Source organism: Erithacus rubecula, assembly GCF_903797595.1.
Source record: "Erithacus rubecula genome assembly, chromosome: 2".
NCBI classification, from domain to species: domain Eukaryota; kingdom Metazoa; phylum Chordata; class Aves; order Passeriformes; family Muscicapidae; genus Erithacus; species Erithacus rubecula.
Genome location: NC_136685.1, coordinates 49,067,501 through 49,087,143, shown reverse-complemented (window position 1 = coordinate 49,087,143; position 19,643 = coordinate 49,067,501). Strand labels below are relative to the sequence as shown.

At 40.9% G+C, this 19,643-nt stretch overlaps 2 protein-coding genes across 2 annotated transcripts; both read right to left on the bottom strand.

Moving 5' to 3' along the window:
• Positions 1-270: 270 nt before the first annotated feature.
• On the bottom strand, positions 271-12,691 carry SMPDL3A (sphingomyelin phosphodiesterase acid like 3A). The gene is made up of 8 exons (XM_079333435.1): positions 12,380-12,691; positions 10,647-10,860; positions 9,437-9,581; positions 6,653-6,749; positions 5,204-5,382; positions 3,929-4,109; positions 1,931-2,055; positions 271-769 (listed from the first exon to the last, which is right to left on the bottom strand). The coding sequence occupies exons 1-8, from the start codon at positions 12,468-12,470 to the stop codon at positions 458-460; spliced, it is 1,344 nt and encodes a 447-aa protein (XP_079189561.1). The 5' UTR covers positions 12,471-12,691; the 3' UTR covers positions 271-457.
• Positions 12,692-14,893: 2,202 nt separating this feature from the next.
• FABP7 (fatty acid binding protein 7) lies at positions 14,894-18,424 on the bottom strand. The gene is made up of 4 exons (XM_079299093.1): positions 18,224-18,424; positions 17,438-17,610; positions 16,699-16,800; positions 14,894-15,258 (listed from the first exon to the last, which is right to left on the bottom strand). Exons 1-4 carry the CDS (start codon positions 18,294-18,296, stop codon positions 15,208-15,210), a joined length of 399 nt encoding a protein of 132 aa, XP_079155219.1. The 5' UTR covers positions 18,297-18,424; the 3' UTR covers positions 14,894-15,207.
• Positions 18,425-19,643: the final 1,219 nt, after the last annotated feature.

Genomic DNA, 19,643 nt, shown 5'->3' with positions numbered 1-19,643 from the left:
ACAGAGAGATATAATACTGGCATGCATCAACAACATAACTGTATTCAAGTCTCAGCAAATGCAGGTTTTGCCGACTTCTGTTTGCAAATTCTGACAGACAATGGTTGAAACCTGCCCCCATAAAAATCCCACACCTGAAATGGCATATGCCTGAGAAATAAGACCTGGATTACAAAGACCTGAGTGAATAACTTATATTTCCAGACACTGGGATGCCTGTCACAGAGGGTACAGGACACTTGAGACAATAGCAAAGTATTTGGCCACTGATACATAGCAAATAAACTTTTATTTAGATGATAAAGGAAAACAGATTTGCAAGAAGAAAGATCTAGGGAGTTTTACTGCTCCCCTGAAATGTAGAGAAGTCCAGCAGGCTCCCTGTCAGCATGTCAGTGCTTGCAGGTTCTTTAAATCACAGGCTAAAGTCACTATCTGCATTAACTGCACAGAGATTTCATCTCCACATTGCCTCCTGATTGATGCAATCTGTGTATGAGGAGTAATCTAAATATTGGATTGCACATATTTGGCAGGTCTTGCACCCCTCTTCACAGAGAATAGTTTTGTCATAACTCACAATATAGTTACTGTAATACTGCTCAAACAGTGTGCTGTGTGGCATAGACAACTGCCTGGCCATTTCATATAGGCTCTCTGGCTTCAAGTCTTCAATGCCATAAGTTTTAGTCAGGATGTATTCTAATTTCCAGTTGGATTCATTTTTCTGGTTGGCGTCTCTGAGGTCCAAGTAAAACTGCCAAAGATCCTAGAGTTAAGGAAAAAAAAAAAAAAAAAAAAAAGAGCAAGAAAGAAAAAATAAGCACTGCTGTATTGCTTTCTTCCCTGGTTCATTAAGTCTCTGGAGTGATATATTGATTAGGAAGCTGTCACTCCTCATTATTCACATGTGAATAGAAGGTCACGTCCCACCCCAAGAGCTGGGCTTACACCCAAAGCTGGTACTTGCAGAGCGGTAATGGCAGGGGGATGGGCAGGGAAGAAAAAGCAGCCACAAAGGCAGCAGTGGCAGTGTTAGAGGTCTTTCCTGTCCAAACTCCACAGCACTCCTGTCTGCCTTAGGAGTGGGGCAAAAGGGTGGGATCCACAAGTTTCCTCTTTGTGGGCACTACTTGAGGGGCAGAATGGACAGGAAAAGAATGGTCCAGGAAGAAGTTAAGGAAAAGGAGGGATGTCGATGCAGGAGTGAAATCTGCACAAGAAAGGAGCAGCCTGAATTAGCACAGGTCTCCAGAGAGAAACTCCACTCCCAATCAAGCTGCAGGGTGCATTGTCACTGAACTCGGCAGGGTCAAGATTTTATCCTGAATTACAGAGAGAAAGTCTAAACCATTCAGAGTGAAAATAATTACATAGGATTCACTTCATCTCCAAAAATCACATGAAACTACAAACTAGAAACCTTTTTATTTTCCTTCTAAATTTATCTAACATTATCTATAAGAGCTCTATATAGGAAAGTGCATGATTACAAAAAACATTATATGGTTAAAAGTGGTTTCTTCATCAGTCCTTGTACACCCTTTAGAAACATTTCATGGGCTGCATCCCAAAACTCAGGCTATCTCCAGCAAACAACACTGGTATTTAAGCATGCCCAGAATTTAGGTGAACCTCTTGCACCCTTGCAGAGCACCCTGCAAATATTTTAGGATTTTGCCCAGAAAAATTCTTTCATCCTCCATCATAAGAACACTTGATACAGAGCAGAAAGTACTGGGTAGTTCTGCAGGCACACAAAGACAACCAAGTTCTGTTTCAATTTCCTTTCCTTTGCCCAGGAAGAAAAACTAAGGGTAGGCATCAAAGTCCCATCACCAGCAGCCACAGTACTACAAAGGCTGCCATATTGCTGTAATTTTTACTGACACTATGAAGTCTTAAATAATGCTTTTTAATCTTTACTTACCAGCAAGCTATAGTCAAAAAGATCATATTGATACAATCTGACACCAGGGTTATTGGACTCCATTTGCACTACACTCTTCACTGGCGTTACAGCAGGTGCCACAAACAAGGAATTGACTGGCTTTTCTGCAGAAAAAGGCAAGTTGAGGAGACAGTTTCCTTTCAATCATTTCCTTTTCAACAAATGTTTTTGTAGAATACCAACAAAGCAAAAGCAAGAGTGACAGGCTTAAAGACATTAGAATTTTTTTCACCTGATTTAGCTGCATCACTGTGAACTGCCATACTTCCAATGGATATACCAAACCCTGTGTGAAACACCACAGTACCCACTCCACTCCAGCCTGTCCATACTAGAGGCTTCCCAACCAATTCCTACTGCCTGTGTAAAATTGCAAAATGGTCTTGCCTATATGTAAAGTTTCTGGTTTTTGTGTATTTCTACTAAAGAAATATAAAAAACTTTAGTTGCTGTTTTCATACTGTATTTTTCATGTTGCTTTATGTATTTGTGATGTTATTAGAAACACTAGGGTCTGTTTCATCACCTGATGCTGAGTAGCCCAGCACCTACTGTGTGAGCACCAACCTTTACAGCAACTGAAACGTGAGGATGAATGTGAGTTTTATTAAGACAGACTGTGGAGGTGAGTACATTGAGAAGCTCTCTGTGGAACAAAAAGGAAGCCCTAACTATTCCCATCTCTGACAGTGTCACAGCAGTGAAATCACAATATCAGCCTCCACATATAGGCAGAAATTTCAAAAGCTTGGAAATCAGTAGATTCTTCTGGAGAAAATACAGCTGAGTTCTATTTCAGTACACTGGTATTGGCTACAATATTGAATTCATCTTCAATTTTCTGCAACTTTGTCAAGAGGAAAATGTCCTGAATAAAAGACAGTCTAAAACTGTACAGACAAACACAATGTGTATTTGATTACTATTTAAATTTTGTCAAAAGATGCAAAATTACTAACATAATTGGGAAGTAGTTACTTGCACATGCAAACTTTAATGACAAACACCAAGATCAGTCTGTTCCCAGTGAAATTTGCAGTAGAGATGATGATTTCAAGAACTAATGGGATAGTGTAAAACAAATATAGGTATAAAACTGCATTGAGCATCATTATAAAAAAATAATAAAGAAGCCAGTTCTTTCACTGGGTTGGATTCTTTTTCTTTGCTAGAGATTAACACCACGTAAAAAGATAAAAATTTAGAATAGTGTTACCTAGCCAGCATCTTGGGAATTGCTCATATGAGTTTATATAAACCATAGATGAAGAGCCATTTAACATTTGGGTATTTTACACAGATAAAGCAATGAACTTCTATGGTGAAGACAAAACTAGTTATTCTGTTAGAGATGTTACAAGTGCTCCATATGGCCATGTCCATGCTTAGAACTAAGGGATTTTAAAGCAATAAACAATACTTTCAACGTGGGTGATTTTCTTGAAGGGAAATTAGCTGATCTAAGAGATGCAACAGGCAGAGACTTTCTTTCCCCTACCTCCTGCTTACCCTTATCTTAATTAACTTTGAATCAGCAGGGAACTCAGCAGAGAGGCACAGTAATGATGCAGGAAATACAAGAACATAGAGCATGTCTAGCTGGCCTGAGAACATTCCCTTTGACACATTACACAATAGCAACTGGCTGGTATAATTTGCCCATGTCACTGAGAGAGCAGAGAGGAAAGACTAGAAATTCTTGTCAAGGCACAAGCATTCATTAAAAAAAAAAAATAGGAAGCTTGGGGAGTCTCTGCTGACATCAACAAAAAAAGACAGTCACTCTTGCAAGGTTCTCTTTGGAAATAAAATTTGAGTTTGTGAAAGTTGAACTCTTGCAGATAATTAACAGTATTTCCCAATTTCCTTTTTTCAATTATTATTTTTCACACATGTTGACTAGAAAGAACATGCAAGAAAGTATTAATTTGCTTTCAGTCAGGAAGAAAAAGTTCAGGAGCCAACAAGCATCATTACCTTCTTCATCCAGGAGCACCATGATACTATCTCTATGTGTATGTCCAAAAAACTGGCCCGCAATAACACTACTGTATTTGCGAAAAATCTTTACCAGTCTCTCATTGTAATACTCCCTGATAGCTGTAGTATTCCTTGCATATGGCAAGTATCCTACTGGGACATGACCTATTATATACACCTAAGGAATTAAATACAGAAAGCACAATTAGCACCTTCATTTGAAACTTAACATCTTAGCTGTATCCTAGAAGTGGTTATGGCATTGTAAATCATGACCATTTTTTAAAAATTCCAACAGTAAGATCTCTTAAGTTCATAATATCAATTTAGTATCTTATTGGGGAGAAAAAAATGTTCCAATAAATCTATGCGTGATTTTAGGCCTAAGGAAAATGTTATCAATTACTTCAAATGAAAAAAATAAGTTACTAGGGCAAGGCTTATAACTTGGTATCTAAAGGGGATAGAAGAAAAAATTTAGGTTTAAGCATTACAGAGTCTGCACCAGAGAGTCAGAGAGTAACCAGAAACATGGATACCTGGTTAAACCCCTCTGTCTGAGGCAGAGACTTAGTGCCAACTGCACACACCAACTAATATGCTGCAGGGTTTCCTGAGGAAGGAAATCTCTCCTTTCTCTTGACAGTAATATAATATTTCAATATTGCAACACTGTAGCAAAATGTAAACGTGTTTAAATTAAACACTGTTGCTCAGATGATGATCTAATCTCCACATCAATCAATCAATCAATCAATCAGGAGCCAACAATTTAAACCTTCACTTCAAAACCTGTGTACTGTAAGACAAATTACAATAAGACTCAAATCATAGAAATTACTGCAGCTTAGCTAAGTTTTTTGGCTGATAAACACTTTTCTAATTTCTATTTTTGATACTTTACATTACATTACAATGCAAATAAAATATGTTAGTTTTTATCTTAGGCCAAGAGCATATATTTTAAAATTAGAGGCTATGTGTAAAAAGGTCAGAAACTGATTTTCTACAGTATTTTACATGGTTGGAAAGAAAAGGTATTTTAATGTACAATTTGAGAAACTTCATTCAATTAGTTCATTAATTGCTGCAGTAAAATGTGTGTATTAAAGGAGGAATTATTAAAAAGTAAAACTTTGTGGTGTCTTCGGCAGCTTTATTATTCTTCTTGAAGCGTGTTTATACTTTCATTATCTCTACTTCTTCCTTCTTTTTTATTTTTTTTTTTCCAAATTTAAACAAATAATGATGGCTTCTGTTCCTGATCCCTACCTTTTCCTCCTTTTGTGAAGAGGTTTCAAGTATTTCCTCCAGCCAGGCAAACTGGTTAGCTGGGTCAGTGATATTCACAGTTACCTTGTTGGGGCTGTAATATAAATTTGTGTTCAGGCTGATTATCCTGAGTGGTTGATGGCTATTACTGGATTCAAACAGCTGCGTGTAGAAGCCACCTGTGTAAATAAGACCAACATCATATAACAAATTAAAGGTTTCAAAGCACAACTTTAAAATCAAAGTACACCACTGACAAAATACTCAACCTTCCTCTTTATAATAAAAAATCATGCTTATTAAAAGCCACAGTGACCTTATCACAATAGACATGTTAATAATGTGTTTAGCCACATTTTACTAGAAGTTGACACTGAATTATTTATGAATTCTTGCCTGTACTATCTTTCTGTTTATTTGACAGTATTCAGATGCATTTATCCAACAGACATGTAAAAAGTACCCTTTCCTCCAAATTGACAGATACAGTAGTTGTTAAAAGGTCCACACTTCTTGAAATACAGCAAATATACTTCAGGAAGAAGTACTACATACTACATACTACAGGCTCCTTCAGGAAGAACTGTTTAAGTTTAGTAGCCTTGTACTTTGAAAGCCATTTAACTTCAGACTGATGATATGATGAAAAGTAAGGATCATGTTTTTCAGTCCTTGCTCCAAAAATTCTCCATGGCAGAGCTTCTTCAATAGGTATAACTTCATAGTTCATGAACTTCAATGGAGCCATGGCAACAGAAGCATAGCAATATGATTTAACATAAGGTCTTCCTCTTTGAGTTTTATTATCCTTATTCAAGTTTCTACTTCCACTCTTATCCAGAGTTTACTGTCATTCAGGACACAAGAACACAAATTAAACTTCCAGATCCCTAATGTTTGAGTAGATTGGAAATTGGGTTCAACTTTTCAGTCCTTTGCTAAAAAGAAAAATTCTAATAAGAATATAATTATTCTGCCAGTTTAGTAAGTTGCACACAAATATTAATACCATAATCATCACATCTATGTGCTATCATAACCTGAATAAAAGTGCACCTATTCAGTATGCTTTGAAATACATGTACCATTAAAACAGAAACAAAATTTTAACAGTTTTTTCCCATTAAAGTTCTTGTGTGCATCATACGCCTTCATCTAAAAAGGGTTATGAGGTCTTGAAAGAAGAAAGATATTTCACATGCATTGGTACAAAGTCAATAACATTAAACGTTAGAAAAAGTGATAAATATTGCATCAGAAAGTAATAAATGTATTCTGAATACAGGCATTGCCATTCAAAAAGATAAGTAACTTCTTCCAGGAGAAGTATTACAGATAATCCATTGTTCTGACTCATCCTATGAGTCTTAGCTAAACAAACAGGAAAAATCCACACAAACATTAATTCTCTAAGCCCTAGCTTCACAATGTATTACTGCCATACTTTACCTTTTCTGAAGGTATTGATTGCTTCATCGCTTAGCCAAGGCTTCCAGAAATCTGCTACAGCATTGTAAACTTCACTGGTGGTTACAGGAAACTGATCCTGTGACAGAGGAGAACCTGCCTAAATCTTAGTATTCAGACACACAGACAAAAAACCACTAAATTATCCTGCCTAACCTCTTGCATAATGTGTAAGTGCATTCAATCATCACCGGGAGGAATTCAAGAAATGAAAAAAAGGACTTCTGAATATCCAGTATTGCTGATCAGGAACAAATGCCTAAACAGAACTGATCGCATGGCCATGTTAATGCATTATGAAACTAATGCCAGAAATATGTCAAACTTTAAGAATACAGCAGAATAGAAAAACATACATTCTGCAAAATTAATAAATATATCTACTGGCAAGTCAAAGTCTAAAAATAAAGTATTTTGGATTAATATAAGTTTCTTTTACAAGTAACTTGGGTTTCATAGCAGCTCCCCCTAAGTCCACTTTGGCCCTCAGGAATATTCTGGTAAAATTCACAGATGTTTTCATGATGTCCTTTTTTTCTGGTAAGAAAGCATTTTAAAATGTACAAGAGAAAGTTTCTCCCACTGGCTCTAATTAGGACTGTAGCACTCTTAAGTCTGAGCTACAGCCTGATTAGACCTATGTTCTGATCTGACAGGAAGATATCAGCCTGTCCTTTCCTTTCCCAAAGTATCTGGAGTCTTGGTGCTAGAAGGAAAAAAACAGGAGTTGAAAAAAATTCCAGCACATGTTTTCTTAAACATAAAATTTGACCTTTTGAAACTAAACCTATGTTATTAGAGGTTTAGGCAGTAAGTCTCTGTCTAGGAGCAGAGCAATCAGATGCCTGTCGGGACATTTGTTGATTGCAGTGCCCAGACACGAGTTGTTAGGACAGCTTTGAGCCAGAGCTAACAGTCACTAACAGACACAGCAAAAGTCTGATTCCAGATAAGAAGCCATGTTATGGATTGAAGGTGCTTTGGACATAGGCAAGTAAGTGTTCTCTGAACTGCTAGAAGCAGTTTGGGGATTTGTTTTAAGCAAGGGTGTGAAACAAGGAAGACTATGCACAAAGACCAAGGTCAAAATGTATGATCTGAAAGGTATCCCAATGCTTGATTAACCTGAGAAATATTTTTAACATGTTCTGCAAGAAAAATCACCCACGACTGTTCAGTTATGACAGACAGCTCAGAACACAAGAGAGCAATAAAATTCTTTGTTTCATGGTGAGAGCACAGCTTTTACGCTTGCTTTGGAAGAGCCTACAGCATGTGGCTTGCTCCAAATCACTTCCAGTCTACAGGATATTTGCAAAGTCTATCCATATGAAAAAAGAATGTCATAAAGAGCAAAAACCAAACATAAAAAAATCAAACAAGTTGAAATGACCCCGTAGTGGGGATTGTCTGATCCCATGTCTTTTTGAAAAGCATGCCAGTTCTTCACACTGGTGAAGCATGCCATTTCGAAGAATAACAGAAACACTCCTGAGTGGCTTTCTGCAAGGAGAACTAACAATAATCACCAGTTACTCTAAGTACCAGCTTGTATCAATTTCCTATTTGCTGCCTATCTGCCCCCCTGAGCATTTTTTCTTTCTGTCTTCAGATTTAATTTCACAAAAAAAATTTATATTTGTTGAAAAGTACCTACATTCTATGTTTACAAGGTTTTTGTAGGTTTGGTTTTTTTATCAAAGGAGATTGCTGAATGACAATAATTCTCTGCTAAGTTATTTTTTTAAAGTGAAACAAAGTGAACACAAAACACTGCGTGACACTTCAGTTGAGGTGTTATTTATAGAAATACTTTCCCAATGGTTTCTAGTGAATCAACCTGTCCCCATGTCAGTGCATGTGAAAAGCCAAAGCTTTACTACCACGGCAAGAGCACAAAAGACTGAAGTCACAGTTTGGTTTGTGCACTCATACCTCCAATATACACCTAGCTGTTATTTTGCCTCTCGTTTCCTTTGCCCTGTCTCTCAGCACCTCTATTATGCCCCTATTTGGAAACCACAAACTCCAGCAATGACATGGGCAATGACACAATCACCTGCTGTACCAACCTACACCAACAGGCTAATAAATACCACAGAAAGCTGGAATACAAGCCTTGAGGATGTGGTGTTACTGAATTCCCACGAGGAATTTCAAACAAAAAACTTCAGTTGACCTGCTTCACATCCCTTCCGATCCCCTCACATCCAATGGCAGCTTTTGCTTCTGATCCAGTGTGCTGCCAGATCGACCCACAACACACTTTAAAGGACAAATGAAGCAACTGTTTACTTTTGAGTATGCCAAGAACAATATTCAGCACAGTCAAAGTGAAAAAGCACCATCCTCAGCTGCACATAACTAGTGAATCATCAATGTGATTATTTCTAAATGTTCAGTGAGGAAAGAAGAGTAGACATATTTTTAATAGTAGTGGCAAAACTGTGGTAACTTCACAAAAATTCTGCCATTACTTTAGTTAAAAAACAAGAACAAAAAAAACCTAGTGATGCCAGCTGACAGATTTCCAGTAGGCCTTTCAGTAAGCTTTGAAACTTAGCGCAGGCTCACAGGTCCATTAATGATGTCACTTCTGGTAGACAAAGTCAGTGTATACATATGCATTACACAGACAGTAAGGAAAAGTATGTATGTATGAACTACATTGACATGTGGTGGTTCATGAAAACCATGAGAAGCCATGAGAAATGATTAGCAATAAATTTCAATATGATGTATGAACAAATTTCTAATTTGTTTTACCTGTGGCCAGTAGTCATGATTGCCTAAGGCTGGGAAAACTTGAAGATCTGGAAAGAAATGACGAATTGTAGAACTCAGATTACCAATGATGCTAATGACCAACTTTGTGGAGAGTTCTTTTACAGGAACATGAGGGGGACTATCTCTGAAAAAGGAAAAGTCTTAATTAACAAAGGTTTGTTAACAACACAAGAAAGACAAAAAAGTCTGCAAACACATCTACATTCTACCATATAACACTACTATACACTTTAATTAAAAATCACAGAATCAAAGGCTCTCTGCAAAGACTTTTTTTTTTATAAAAAAGGAACAAGTAGACTTGTTTAGACAATGTCTGTCCTATGATTCATATTTATCATAATGAAGATTTCTTAGAAATTAAATTCATCATTTTGAGCTACTGTGTAGCTCAGCTGCACATCAGTTTCATTTTTCCCTTTTAACAATATCCTGTTGAAAATTAAGTACAATAAGGCAAGTGAAAGAAATTCATCACTTGCCTTCATGTATTTAACACTCTTTCCCAGCAAAAATAAGTGATATAACATAAACAAACTCAAAAAAATAATCTCTTCAATAAATTATCTATTGATGTATGTCTTAAAAAACTGTGTGATGGTAGAATTGAGAGTTCTGCTATGGCAGAAGGGTAAATCAATACTATCTTTTAAGAATACCTAGAAAGTAACAAGGCACTGTACTATGCCCTGATAGCATAGTACTATGAAGCTGCTCCCTTTCCCATTTCTTTGTCTGGTCCCACTGCTAAGGCACACAAAGCCTCACAGGTAACAATCTCTGTGAGAGAGTATTATTAAGCTCACTTTATATTACCGAAAACTAGAACAGGAAAGGTACATGTTCCTACTCAACAGAGGCCTGCAGTGAGGCAGTTACTGCCCTGACCTTTCTTTATTCTTTTTTTACTTCCTACCCTCCCTGCACCATTTCTATTAGCTCACACTAATACATAGCCATATGCTGAATATCACAACAAACTGTACAGCAATTATTACAGAGATCAAAGTCTGTTTTTGAGGCCTTACATTTTCACTCAATCCTCCTCTTAGAAGCTATTTGGACAACCAAAGGGACAACTAGCACTTGTGAGTTACTGAACTCAAATCTGTTGGTGCAAATACAAACTTGTGAGTTGCCACACCATCTGGCTATCCAGCTTTAACTTCAGAGTGACTTGAACACTTACCCTGTCCAAATCATGAATGAAACCTGCTCTTTTGAATTCTTCATGAATGAAAATGCTGACAAAATAAGTTGATAGGGAGAATCACATAAAAAGTCTCCAAAAGGGCCTGGGTTGGAGGCATTGGCTCCTTTGGAAGAAGCACAAACTTTGGTGCGATCAGGGGTAATGTGGTAAGTCGGATCTAAATGTAGGTCAGATACATGCCAGAACTGCCCTGTTTTCAGAAAACAAAGATGAAAGGAAATGCATTATTTGCATTTGAACTGGATATACCAGGGTAATGCCAAGTTTACTACATTTTATCAACTGCTACATGTATTTAAAGTTAGCAAATTGTTGATTAGCCTATCTGATAAATGTGGGCAAGTTCTTCCTGAGAGTCCTTCATGTAGATTGCTTAGAAAAAATGAAAACAGAAGCAGAGAAGCAGGTTTATGCTATTCACCTAAAATGAAATGGAGATTGGAAGGAACTGAAAAATCAGCTCCTTTTCATTAATAGCAATCTGGAAAGTGGATAGTAGAGGAGGCAAGAGAAGAACTTCTCCACTCCACTTGAAAAAAAGATATGGACCTGTATTTTAATCATTTTTCCAGACCTTCCCTGGCTGGAAGCTACCTGTAAAAGGTGACAAGAAAGATGTCTAGAAAGAAAAGCAAGAAACAGCATGAGTGCAGAGACTGGACTTCTGACCATAGAGCAGTGTGTCAGCCTTACCTACTTACACTTTCCAGGCTGACATTTTCTCAGCCACTGTTACATAGCACTGCATGGATAAAGGAGCTGGGAAATGTAGGAATACGCTGAACAAGATGAATGAAATCTGTGTTTGACTAACAGCCTTCAAGTTTCATGTAAAATAAGAGTAATTTCTTTCTGTCAGTTTCTAGTACTTGGTAAAGGCAAACATCTATCTGGGGCAGTGGTTGTGAAACAGGGACAGATATAAATTGATTTTTCACAAGGTCACATTCTCACTCTATGGCTGAGCAGGCACCACATAACTGTACCCCATGGAGTTTTATTTCAGGAATCAAAGACCAGAGGCTATCTTCAAACTCTGTAAAAATGTGACGCCTTCCAATTGGAGACAAGACACTGGAACACTGTTGCAGGTTTGTTCCGGGGCAAGTGTGAGTAACATGGAACGAGAATTCTGTGGGAACCATTTCGGAGCGCTCACCTGCACGCACCCGCGAGCGGGGATGAGGCCGGGCAGAGCCTGTGTGCTTGCTGCCAGCCCAGCCCAGCACAGCCCAGTCCAGCACAGCCCAGTCCAGCCCAGCACGGCTCAGCCCAGTCCAGCACAGCCCAGTCCAGCTCAGCCCAGCACAGCCCCAAACAAGGTGTTTGCAGTGCGTGCCTCGGGCCCCGCGCCAGAAGCAGGGCAGGGCTCACCTCACCTCACCCGCCGGCCTTCCCGGACAACTAAATATAAACCCCGTGTAACCCCCCGTACCTGAAAAGAGCCTTGTTGACTGATCTAGCAGTCACGTGCGGCCGAAGCCGGTTGGGATAGGGAATGCTACGGCAGCAGGTTATGTGCGGGAGCGGTGCCGGGGCAGGGAGAGGAGCGGCGAGCGGGGCCCCTGCAGCCCGCCCCCTCTCCCCGCCGCCGGGCTGGCAGCGGCCCCGGCCGGGCCTCCCTCACCGGGCCGCCGCTCACTCGCCTCCCCCGCCCTCCACGGGCCGCCCCGCCGGGCCCCTCAGCCGCCGACTCCCGGCCCACTCACCCACGGCGGAGCGGGGCCGCTGCGGGCCGGCCGGCGCCGCCTCCAGCGCGGAGCAGAGCAGCGCCAGCCCCAGCGCCAGCCGCAGCTCCATGTCGGCCGTGCGGCACGGAGCGCCCGGCCCGCCGACGGCTCTGCTCGTGTCACCGCCCCGGCGGCCGGGAGAGAGGCGAGCCCCGGACGGCTTGTGCAAGCCCCGGGCCTCGGCGGAGCCCCGGAAACCAGCGCGCCCCGCCTGCACCGCTCGGGGCCAGCAGCGCCCCGGGCCGCGACCCCGCTGTCGGACGGCGCTGGGGCTCGCCTTGAGCCGGCCGTGCCCGGGTGACCTCCAGGAGGTGGCAGCGCTAAGGAGCGCGCAGGAGCCCAGCCCGGCCGCTTGGGGCTGGGCAGGGCTGAGGTCGGGGCGCCGGATGAGGAGAGGCGGCCCGGAGGAAGGCTGTGCTCGACACCCCGCACCCGTCTCAGGGATCTCTTGCAAGGAAGGAGTCTCGTGGCCTACACGTAGAAATGGATCCCGATTACTTGCAAGGCTTTAAAAAACAAAAACATCCAACTTGATGAAAAATACCATCAAGTACACCTTTAATACAGTTTAAGGGGAGTGATCTGGTATATTGCAAATACAGGTCTCCACTGGCCAAGGCTTTCAGAACCGCTGTTTATTGAAGTCAGAGTAGTTCCATATAGAAGAGTACTTGGTGTCAGTTTTAGAAGATCACAATAATAATGTCATGGATCCTGTGGCTACCCTGAAATGTCCCATTGTCACTGTGCTCTTTCTGTCAGGGCTCTGCAGAGCTGTGCCAGCAGCAGTGGCAGTCCCATGTGTCAGTATATTCCCTCTCTTTTCCCCTCCTCTGAGCAGCAGCAGTTAATTCACAGGCACCACTTCTCCACTTTTCTCTCTCCCCTATTTAATTTAACACTAATAATGGTTATATTTAGAATTGGAGAAAGTAGATTTTATGTAAAGGGTTACTGCTCTTCTTTGTTTAAAAGTGACTGTAATGCAAAATATTTACCATTCAGGGTTTATTTGCAAACCAAGTGTTAACAATTTGCCTCTGCCTTCCTTTCCTAGTATTTAAGAAAAAAAACCAAAAACCTAAGGTTTCTAAATTCATGACCCCACAAATCATTTGTTGTGCAGATAAATGACAGTATTGAGAAGGCAAGTCTGTTTACTCCAGTGAAGAGGAAAAAGCAGCTGCTCCCAACTTTCTGAGAAAAGGTGGCTGGTAAGGACAACCATGTGACAAATGCACCCACAGGCAAACAGGCAGCAGCAAAAGGAAGGCAGATGAAGGCTGCATTGGTTACTGAAGCTGAGGATTATACGGATTGATAAAAACAGGGGCAGAAGGTGCTGCTTAAAGATAACTTGCACTATACCAGTAAAACAGTCCAAAGTATTGTGAGTGGAGCTCCCCATACCCCTTCTTTTAAGAATATAGTTTTTAAAATCTAAGAGCTATCAGTGTTCACCAAATACAATATATTTATAAAGGTTTGTAATTAAGGGCTGCTTTCTAGATGTATAGTGCTCTCCACAAGACAAACCACACTTGAATATTCCTTTCAAGCTGGTTTTTGTGAAAAGTTAAAGCTAACATCTAACTTTATATTGATGTAGGGTAAGGGCCAGTTATGTGTGAACTTCTATCAGATGAGTTGCCCATGTTATCCTATCTGTGCAGGGATGTACATGGCCAATCTGAAAGATGAAGCCTGGGAAGTTGGGCAAGATGCCCCTCCTGCACCTCTGGCTCACAGAGCAATGACCAGCTAAATCCACAGCTCAGCTTTGCCTTTGTTTACAAGGCTGTAGGTAGCTACACCTCCCTCTGGTTCTGAGTCCGTGTGTACAAAATATGAGCACTCTGAACCATTTCCGTGCTGCCAAAAATCCATTCCAATGTTCCTAAGTGTAAGACAGTTTTTCCTACTCTGGCCTTTTAGGGATATATTGTTCAGATATAAGGTTTTAATTTCTCTTAGAAGAAGAATTTTATTTTAAATTGCTCATAGTGGAAATTGTTATCTCTTGTACATATTAGCTAAACTAAGAGGGAAAAGAGAGGGAAGTGCAGTAGGTTCCTGTTGTACTGTTTTCCTCCCATTCCTATGGAGACTAATGTGGGGGAGTTACCATGTTGACCCTTTCTTCCCACCCTGTGAAAGTCTTCAATATTTGCATATTAATAAAAAAAATAAACCCATCAAAACAGATTAAAAACTCTAACTATTAAAACCAAAACTCTACAAACTCTGGACCATCATCTGCAGTTAATAAGAAGTTCCCAGTAAAGAGAAGAGCTTATGTGACTTATGTGAACATCTCACTTCCAAAAAGCCAACACAGTTAATTTTTCATTTCCCCAAGTACTCTACACTGCATAGAAAGACTGCTGCATCCTTGTGTATCACATGCTTTTCTGGCCTTTAGCTCAGAAAGGGGAACTTTGAACACCTCCCTCTGGGACACCAGAATATTAGCTGATTAAATACAAAATGAGCACAGGTTTAAAAAATGTTTTAATTTGTTTTATCTGCATTCCAAAACAATTCAAATATTTTTCATTTACTGTAAAAAAAATAAAAAAAGGCGAGTGTTTCAGAAATTTAATACCAAGTTTAACCTGTTTCACTATACAGCACAAGCATGCCAATTTGATGGCACAGCTTTTTTTGATAAAAAAACCCCCACCCCCCCAAAAAAAATTCTTTATTAACCTTTCATGCCAGAAATGTGCACTTTAGCTACGATCAGTCGTGGACAGGACATTAATCCATCCAGTAGAAGTAACATCTGGACAGAAGTCAGGTATACTCTATGCTTTCTCATAGTGGCGAACAGCAACCACATCACCAAAGGTGAGAGTCTGCAAGTCCAAGGAAAAGACAGACATGTTAGAGGCTCAACCATTTTCTGTAATGGTTTAATACATTATGAAGTCCATGCTAGATCAAGATTGGCTTACATTATGCAATTTAAAGGAAAACAAATAGATCTAGGATACTGATATTTTAAATTAACTGGAAGCCAAGCCTTAGCTATGGTTCCTATAAGAAATGATACTTTCTCCTTGCTGCTTTCACACCCAAGAAACACAATGCACATTTACACGGCAGCTGTTAAAAATTTAACTTACTGTTTCTAATAATGCTATATTAAAAAAATTAATACAGACTTGACACTTATTTTCCCAATGCTTATCCCACTAAGATGTGCAATCGAAAACTCCAAGGCCTCTATACTATTAGGCACAAATGTATACTCTAGGAGAACCTTGTCTTAAAAAATGTATTCTGTACCCTGTGTAGCTAAAACTACAATACTCTTGTGCTGGACACAAACTACAGTGTGCATTCTGGAAGCATTTCCTAAATTAGAACAGGGCATCTCATGGTATTCAAATTCCAAAGTACAATATTTTCTGTATGTCCATGATTTGTGTATAGCTGTCTTCAAAAATTAAAGCATGTTTTATCCTTTGAAATACTTGCCAGGTTGGGTTTCAGTATGTTTTAAAGTCTGTATTTATTTGCAAGTCTTAGTCCACACAGATACTCTCTGAAGTAATTAGGAAACCAAATAACTGGTCTTCAACAACCAAGTCCAATGGATTAGTATAGCTGAAGACATTTTATTTTTGAAAACTGTATCTCTGTGCCATGAAAAGTGCTTTCCTGGATATTAGCTATAGTAACTTACAACATTTATTCACCCCATAGTCTTGTTTCTAAAAAGTCGGGAAAAGCAGGTGAATTTAAACTTGGACTTTACTCCACACAATTGCTGTTTATCATAGTTTTTAAAAAGATAGGAGGACTAAACCCTTTATTATTAAATATGAAAATGCTATTAGCTCCTGCAATATTGTAATTTTATTTTCACAGGAAACTACTTATTCTGTGCAAGTAAATACTCTTTTTTTAATGTGTGCATACATAAAAGTTTTTAAAGAAGTCTAAATTGCAGCTGGCATCATATAATTTCCTATATAATCAAGAACTTCGTATCATTACAAGCTCACAGGGACTTTTTTCTTGGATATTTGCACAAAAGTTTAGAAAGACAACATATATACTCTGGAAATCCACACGCTGGCCTGCCTAAAGGCACTAGCAATTTTTTTAATTGTCAGTAAAACAAGACACAAACCAATCTAAAATATTTTTAAAACCCCTGCTAGCTTTCCCCACCAATTAGTAGGGTTTTAAGGGTTTGTGTCTGAATCACACTGTTCACAAAGCTTGAGATAAGGGTAAGTTGGGAGTTTTTGCAGTGCGTGTGAATACTCAGAGTGCTCTATACTTACCATTACCATTTTGCCATCCTTTATTTCTCTCACAAAGTTTGTCTCTTTGCCATCCCATTTCTGTACATGCACTAGCTTCTCTCCATCCAGGGTCACAACTGACTGTGAGATACCAAGAAACACAAAGACATGCCTTTATTTAGGGTACTTGGGATTCTGCTCACACATTCAGCATGCACTGTTCCATTGAATTCTCTTCAATAGATGGATGTGGATCTAGAATGATAAAGTAGTCCCAGCCATTTTAAAGCCAAGGCTATGAATGATCCTAGTTTTAAGCATGAAATCCACACAACTCTTGTTTGTGTCAAAGCATGAAAAAGTTGTTTCCTTTGAGCTCCAGTCTCACAAGAACCCGCTTCAGATGTATTATTGAAATAATACTTGATGTTAAGCCCCCAAAGGTGCAAGGAAAGAGGCACCTGACTATTTTGACTGGGAAAAGATATGCCTAATAATATTTAGCTTGTGGGAAAAGCAGGAAACTAACACAATCAATTGACATTGGAAGACCGACAGGGAGCTGGCAACATGACATATTCAGAAAAGGCATGGTGCAAGTCCGCAGGACTCAATCTTGCCGCCTTTTTTTTTCTCTCCCCTCCTGTCTTTTGCGGTGCTGTAACTAGTAGCAGCAGAAGTTACATTTTTTTCTTTTGACCCTAGCAAAAGACAGAGCCTGCCGGGCGGGGGAGGGAAGCAAAAGGCAGAGGCGACTGCAGCCCCGGAGTTCACTTACTTTGCAGTTTCTATCATCGGGGGTAGTTTCATCAAATTCCTCGCCGAGTTTAAAGCTGATTTCTGTGTTTTTGAAAGTGCTTTGGGTTCTGATCACTACTTTGTCCCCCTCGCTGCTGATAATCACGGTGGGTTTAGTCACATTCCCCACTTGCCGTGTTGCAAACCCCACTCCTAGACCATTCAAGGAAAAAAAGAAATACATCAAACTTTGAGGTTTTTTTTACTTTTTTGTGTTTTTTCCACATATCGAAGTACAGAGATCTTTCACCCCGCTCTACAGCTGTAAGCTATCCCTGTGAAACGCTGCTTTCTGCTTCTCTCATGCCCCTGTACCGCGAGTATCCATGGCTAGTCCGCCCAGCTGCGGCTCCGCGCCCTCCCTCGCCGCCGAGCACGGCGGCACCGCACTCCGCCCGCGATCGCTTCCGCCGCTCAGCGTTTCAATTCCTTATCACTCCAGCACAATGATTTCTTTTTCGCTTGGCTGTTTCAAACTTATCCGCAGGTAGCACGTGCTCGTCTTTCACACGCTTCCCTTAGCCCGGGGGCATTTCCCGGAGCCTCTCCCACACAAACACACCCGGCCCTCCAGGTGAGTGAGTCGCACGGAATTAGCTCTATAAGCACAGACGCCAAAATCACCCCCTCTATCACCACCACTGTCTGCCAATGTCTCACCTACACCTCTGGCAATGGCGGGGAGTCGTTTCAATTTATTTACTTTTTTCCCACATGGTGAAAAATTCCAAGATTTCCTAAGGTGCCGCCGCCCGGCCGTACGTACCCAGTGCCTTCATGTACTCATCGAAGTTGTGGCTGTCTACCAACTTCCAGGTGGCGCAGAAAGCCTCGACCATGGCGGCCGGCTGCGTGTTCCGAGCGCGGTGCCGGGAGTAGCGGGAGCCGCGGTGCCGCCCCGCATTTAAAGCCGGCGCCCGGCGGGGGGCCGGGGGCGGGCGGTGGCCGCGGTCCGCCCCCGACGGGGGAGGGCGCTGCCGCCGCCGGGGAGGGGGCGCGGCGTGCCGGTCGGGCGCTCGGCGGGACGCGGAGGGGGCAGGGAGAGGGGCTGCCTCCGCCTGCCGCCCCGCTCCGCTCCTCGCCTGACCGCTCCGGGGGCACCCCCGCCCTCCCGCCCGCCCCGCTGCTCAAGGAGAGCGCGGGCAAAACGAGAACCCAAAGTGCACCCAACGGGAAAGGCTACTGAGTGAAAACACAGGATCGTAACGCTACTGCACAACGCCAGCTCCTAAAGTTTTCCCATGAAGATTTTCAAGGCCGTTTTGGCGCTGGCCAAGTGCAGATCCTTCTACCCACAATGGCATCTGTATGTATGCTGCCTGAACTTGGTATTTGCTGTTCCTGGCTCGAAACAGCATCTTGGCTCCACAACTGTCATCATTTGGAGATTAAGAATGAAGAAAAAGGACAAGAGCTTAGAACTTCTTTTTTTTTTTTCTTTTTTTTTTTTTTTTTCTTTTTCTTTCCTTTTCTGCAAGAGAGGGAATGTTCTTTCTAGTTGTTCTTTGAAATTTGTTGAAGGCGTTAGGTGGTCATCTTGTCTCATCCTGAGTGCTTTTCAGAAAGCAGCTGGTCTCTGTGGGACATCCCACGGTGTCAGTTTTTCCTGACCTATGTCTTGGATAGATTCCAAAATAGTGAATCGAGCACTTCAGCTCTTGCAACAAAATTCAGGGACTGAGTAAAAGAGAATTTACATGATTTAGGAACAAAACCTCAACAATTTCCCACCTAGTTCAGCCATACAAAACACAAATAATTAGGAATACTTTTCTAGTATTTTAAAATTAGTTCTTGACCATCATTTGCATTTCTTTTAGGTTCTTGTAGTATGCACATATGTTTTCTACAACATCTTATGCCCCGTGTTTGATTGTGGACCCTTATGCAAGGGTTATGCTAACATCACAAACCAGTATAAGTCATCTTGACCGCCATAAATGCTTTGCTATGGCTGAAACAGAGATCACTGTGTAAAATACACTGACCTGGTGTGCATTTTAGGTTGCTGCACAAGAGCTCAGCTTGGAGTTTCTTTTGTGCTATCAGCACTTAGTTTTAACAGACTGTGTACTCCTGTGACAAATAGTATCGCTGGAGATTCTGAACAGCAAGGGATTCATTCTCTTTTGCACTAAACTCTTTGCACCACTTGAGCAGTGTAAATAGGCACATTTGCATTCCCT

Bases quoted from the DNA above. Each gene is read 5' to 3' on its own strand.
- FABP7 (XM_079299093.1), bottom strand. From the start codon at position 18,296: ATGGTCGAGGCTTTCTGCGCCACCTGGAAGTTGGTAGACAGCCACAAC. The intron at 17,611-18,223 runs GTACGTACGGCC...TGAATGGTCTAG, and splicing joins TGAGTACATGAAGGCACTGG to GAGTGGGGTTTGCAACACGG. The intron at 15,259-16,698 runs GTAAGTATAGAG...TTGGACTTGCAG, and splicing joins AGGATGGCAAAATGGTAATG to ACTCTCACCTTTGGTGATGT.
- SMPDL3A (XM_079333435.1), bottom strand. From the start codon at position 12,470: ATGGAGCTGCGGCTGGCGCTGGGGCTGGCGCTGCTCTGCTCCGCGCTG. The intron at 10,861-12,379 runs GTGAGTGGGCCG...TTCTGAAAACAG, and splicing joins GCGGCCCCGCTCCGCCGTGG to GGCAGTTCTGGCATGTATCT. The intron at 5,383-6,652 runs GTAAAGTATGGC...TTATTTACACAG, and splicing joins AATCAATACCTTCAGAAAAG to GTGGCTTCTACACGCAGCTG.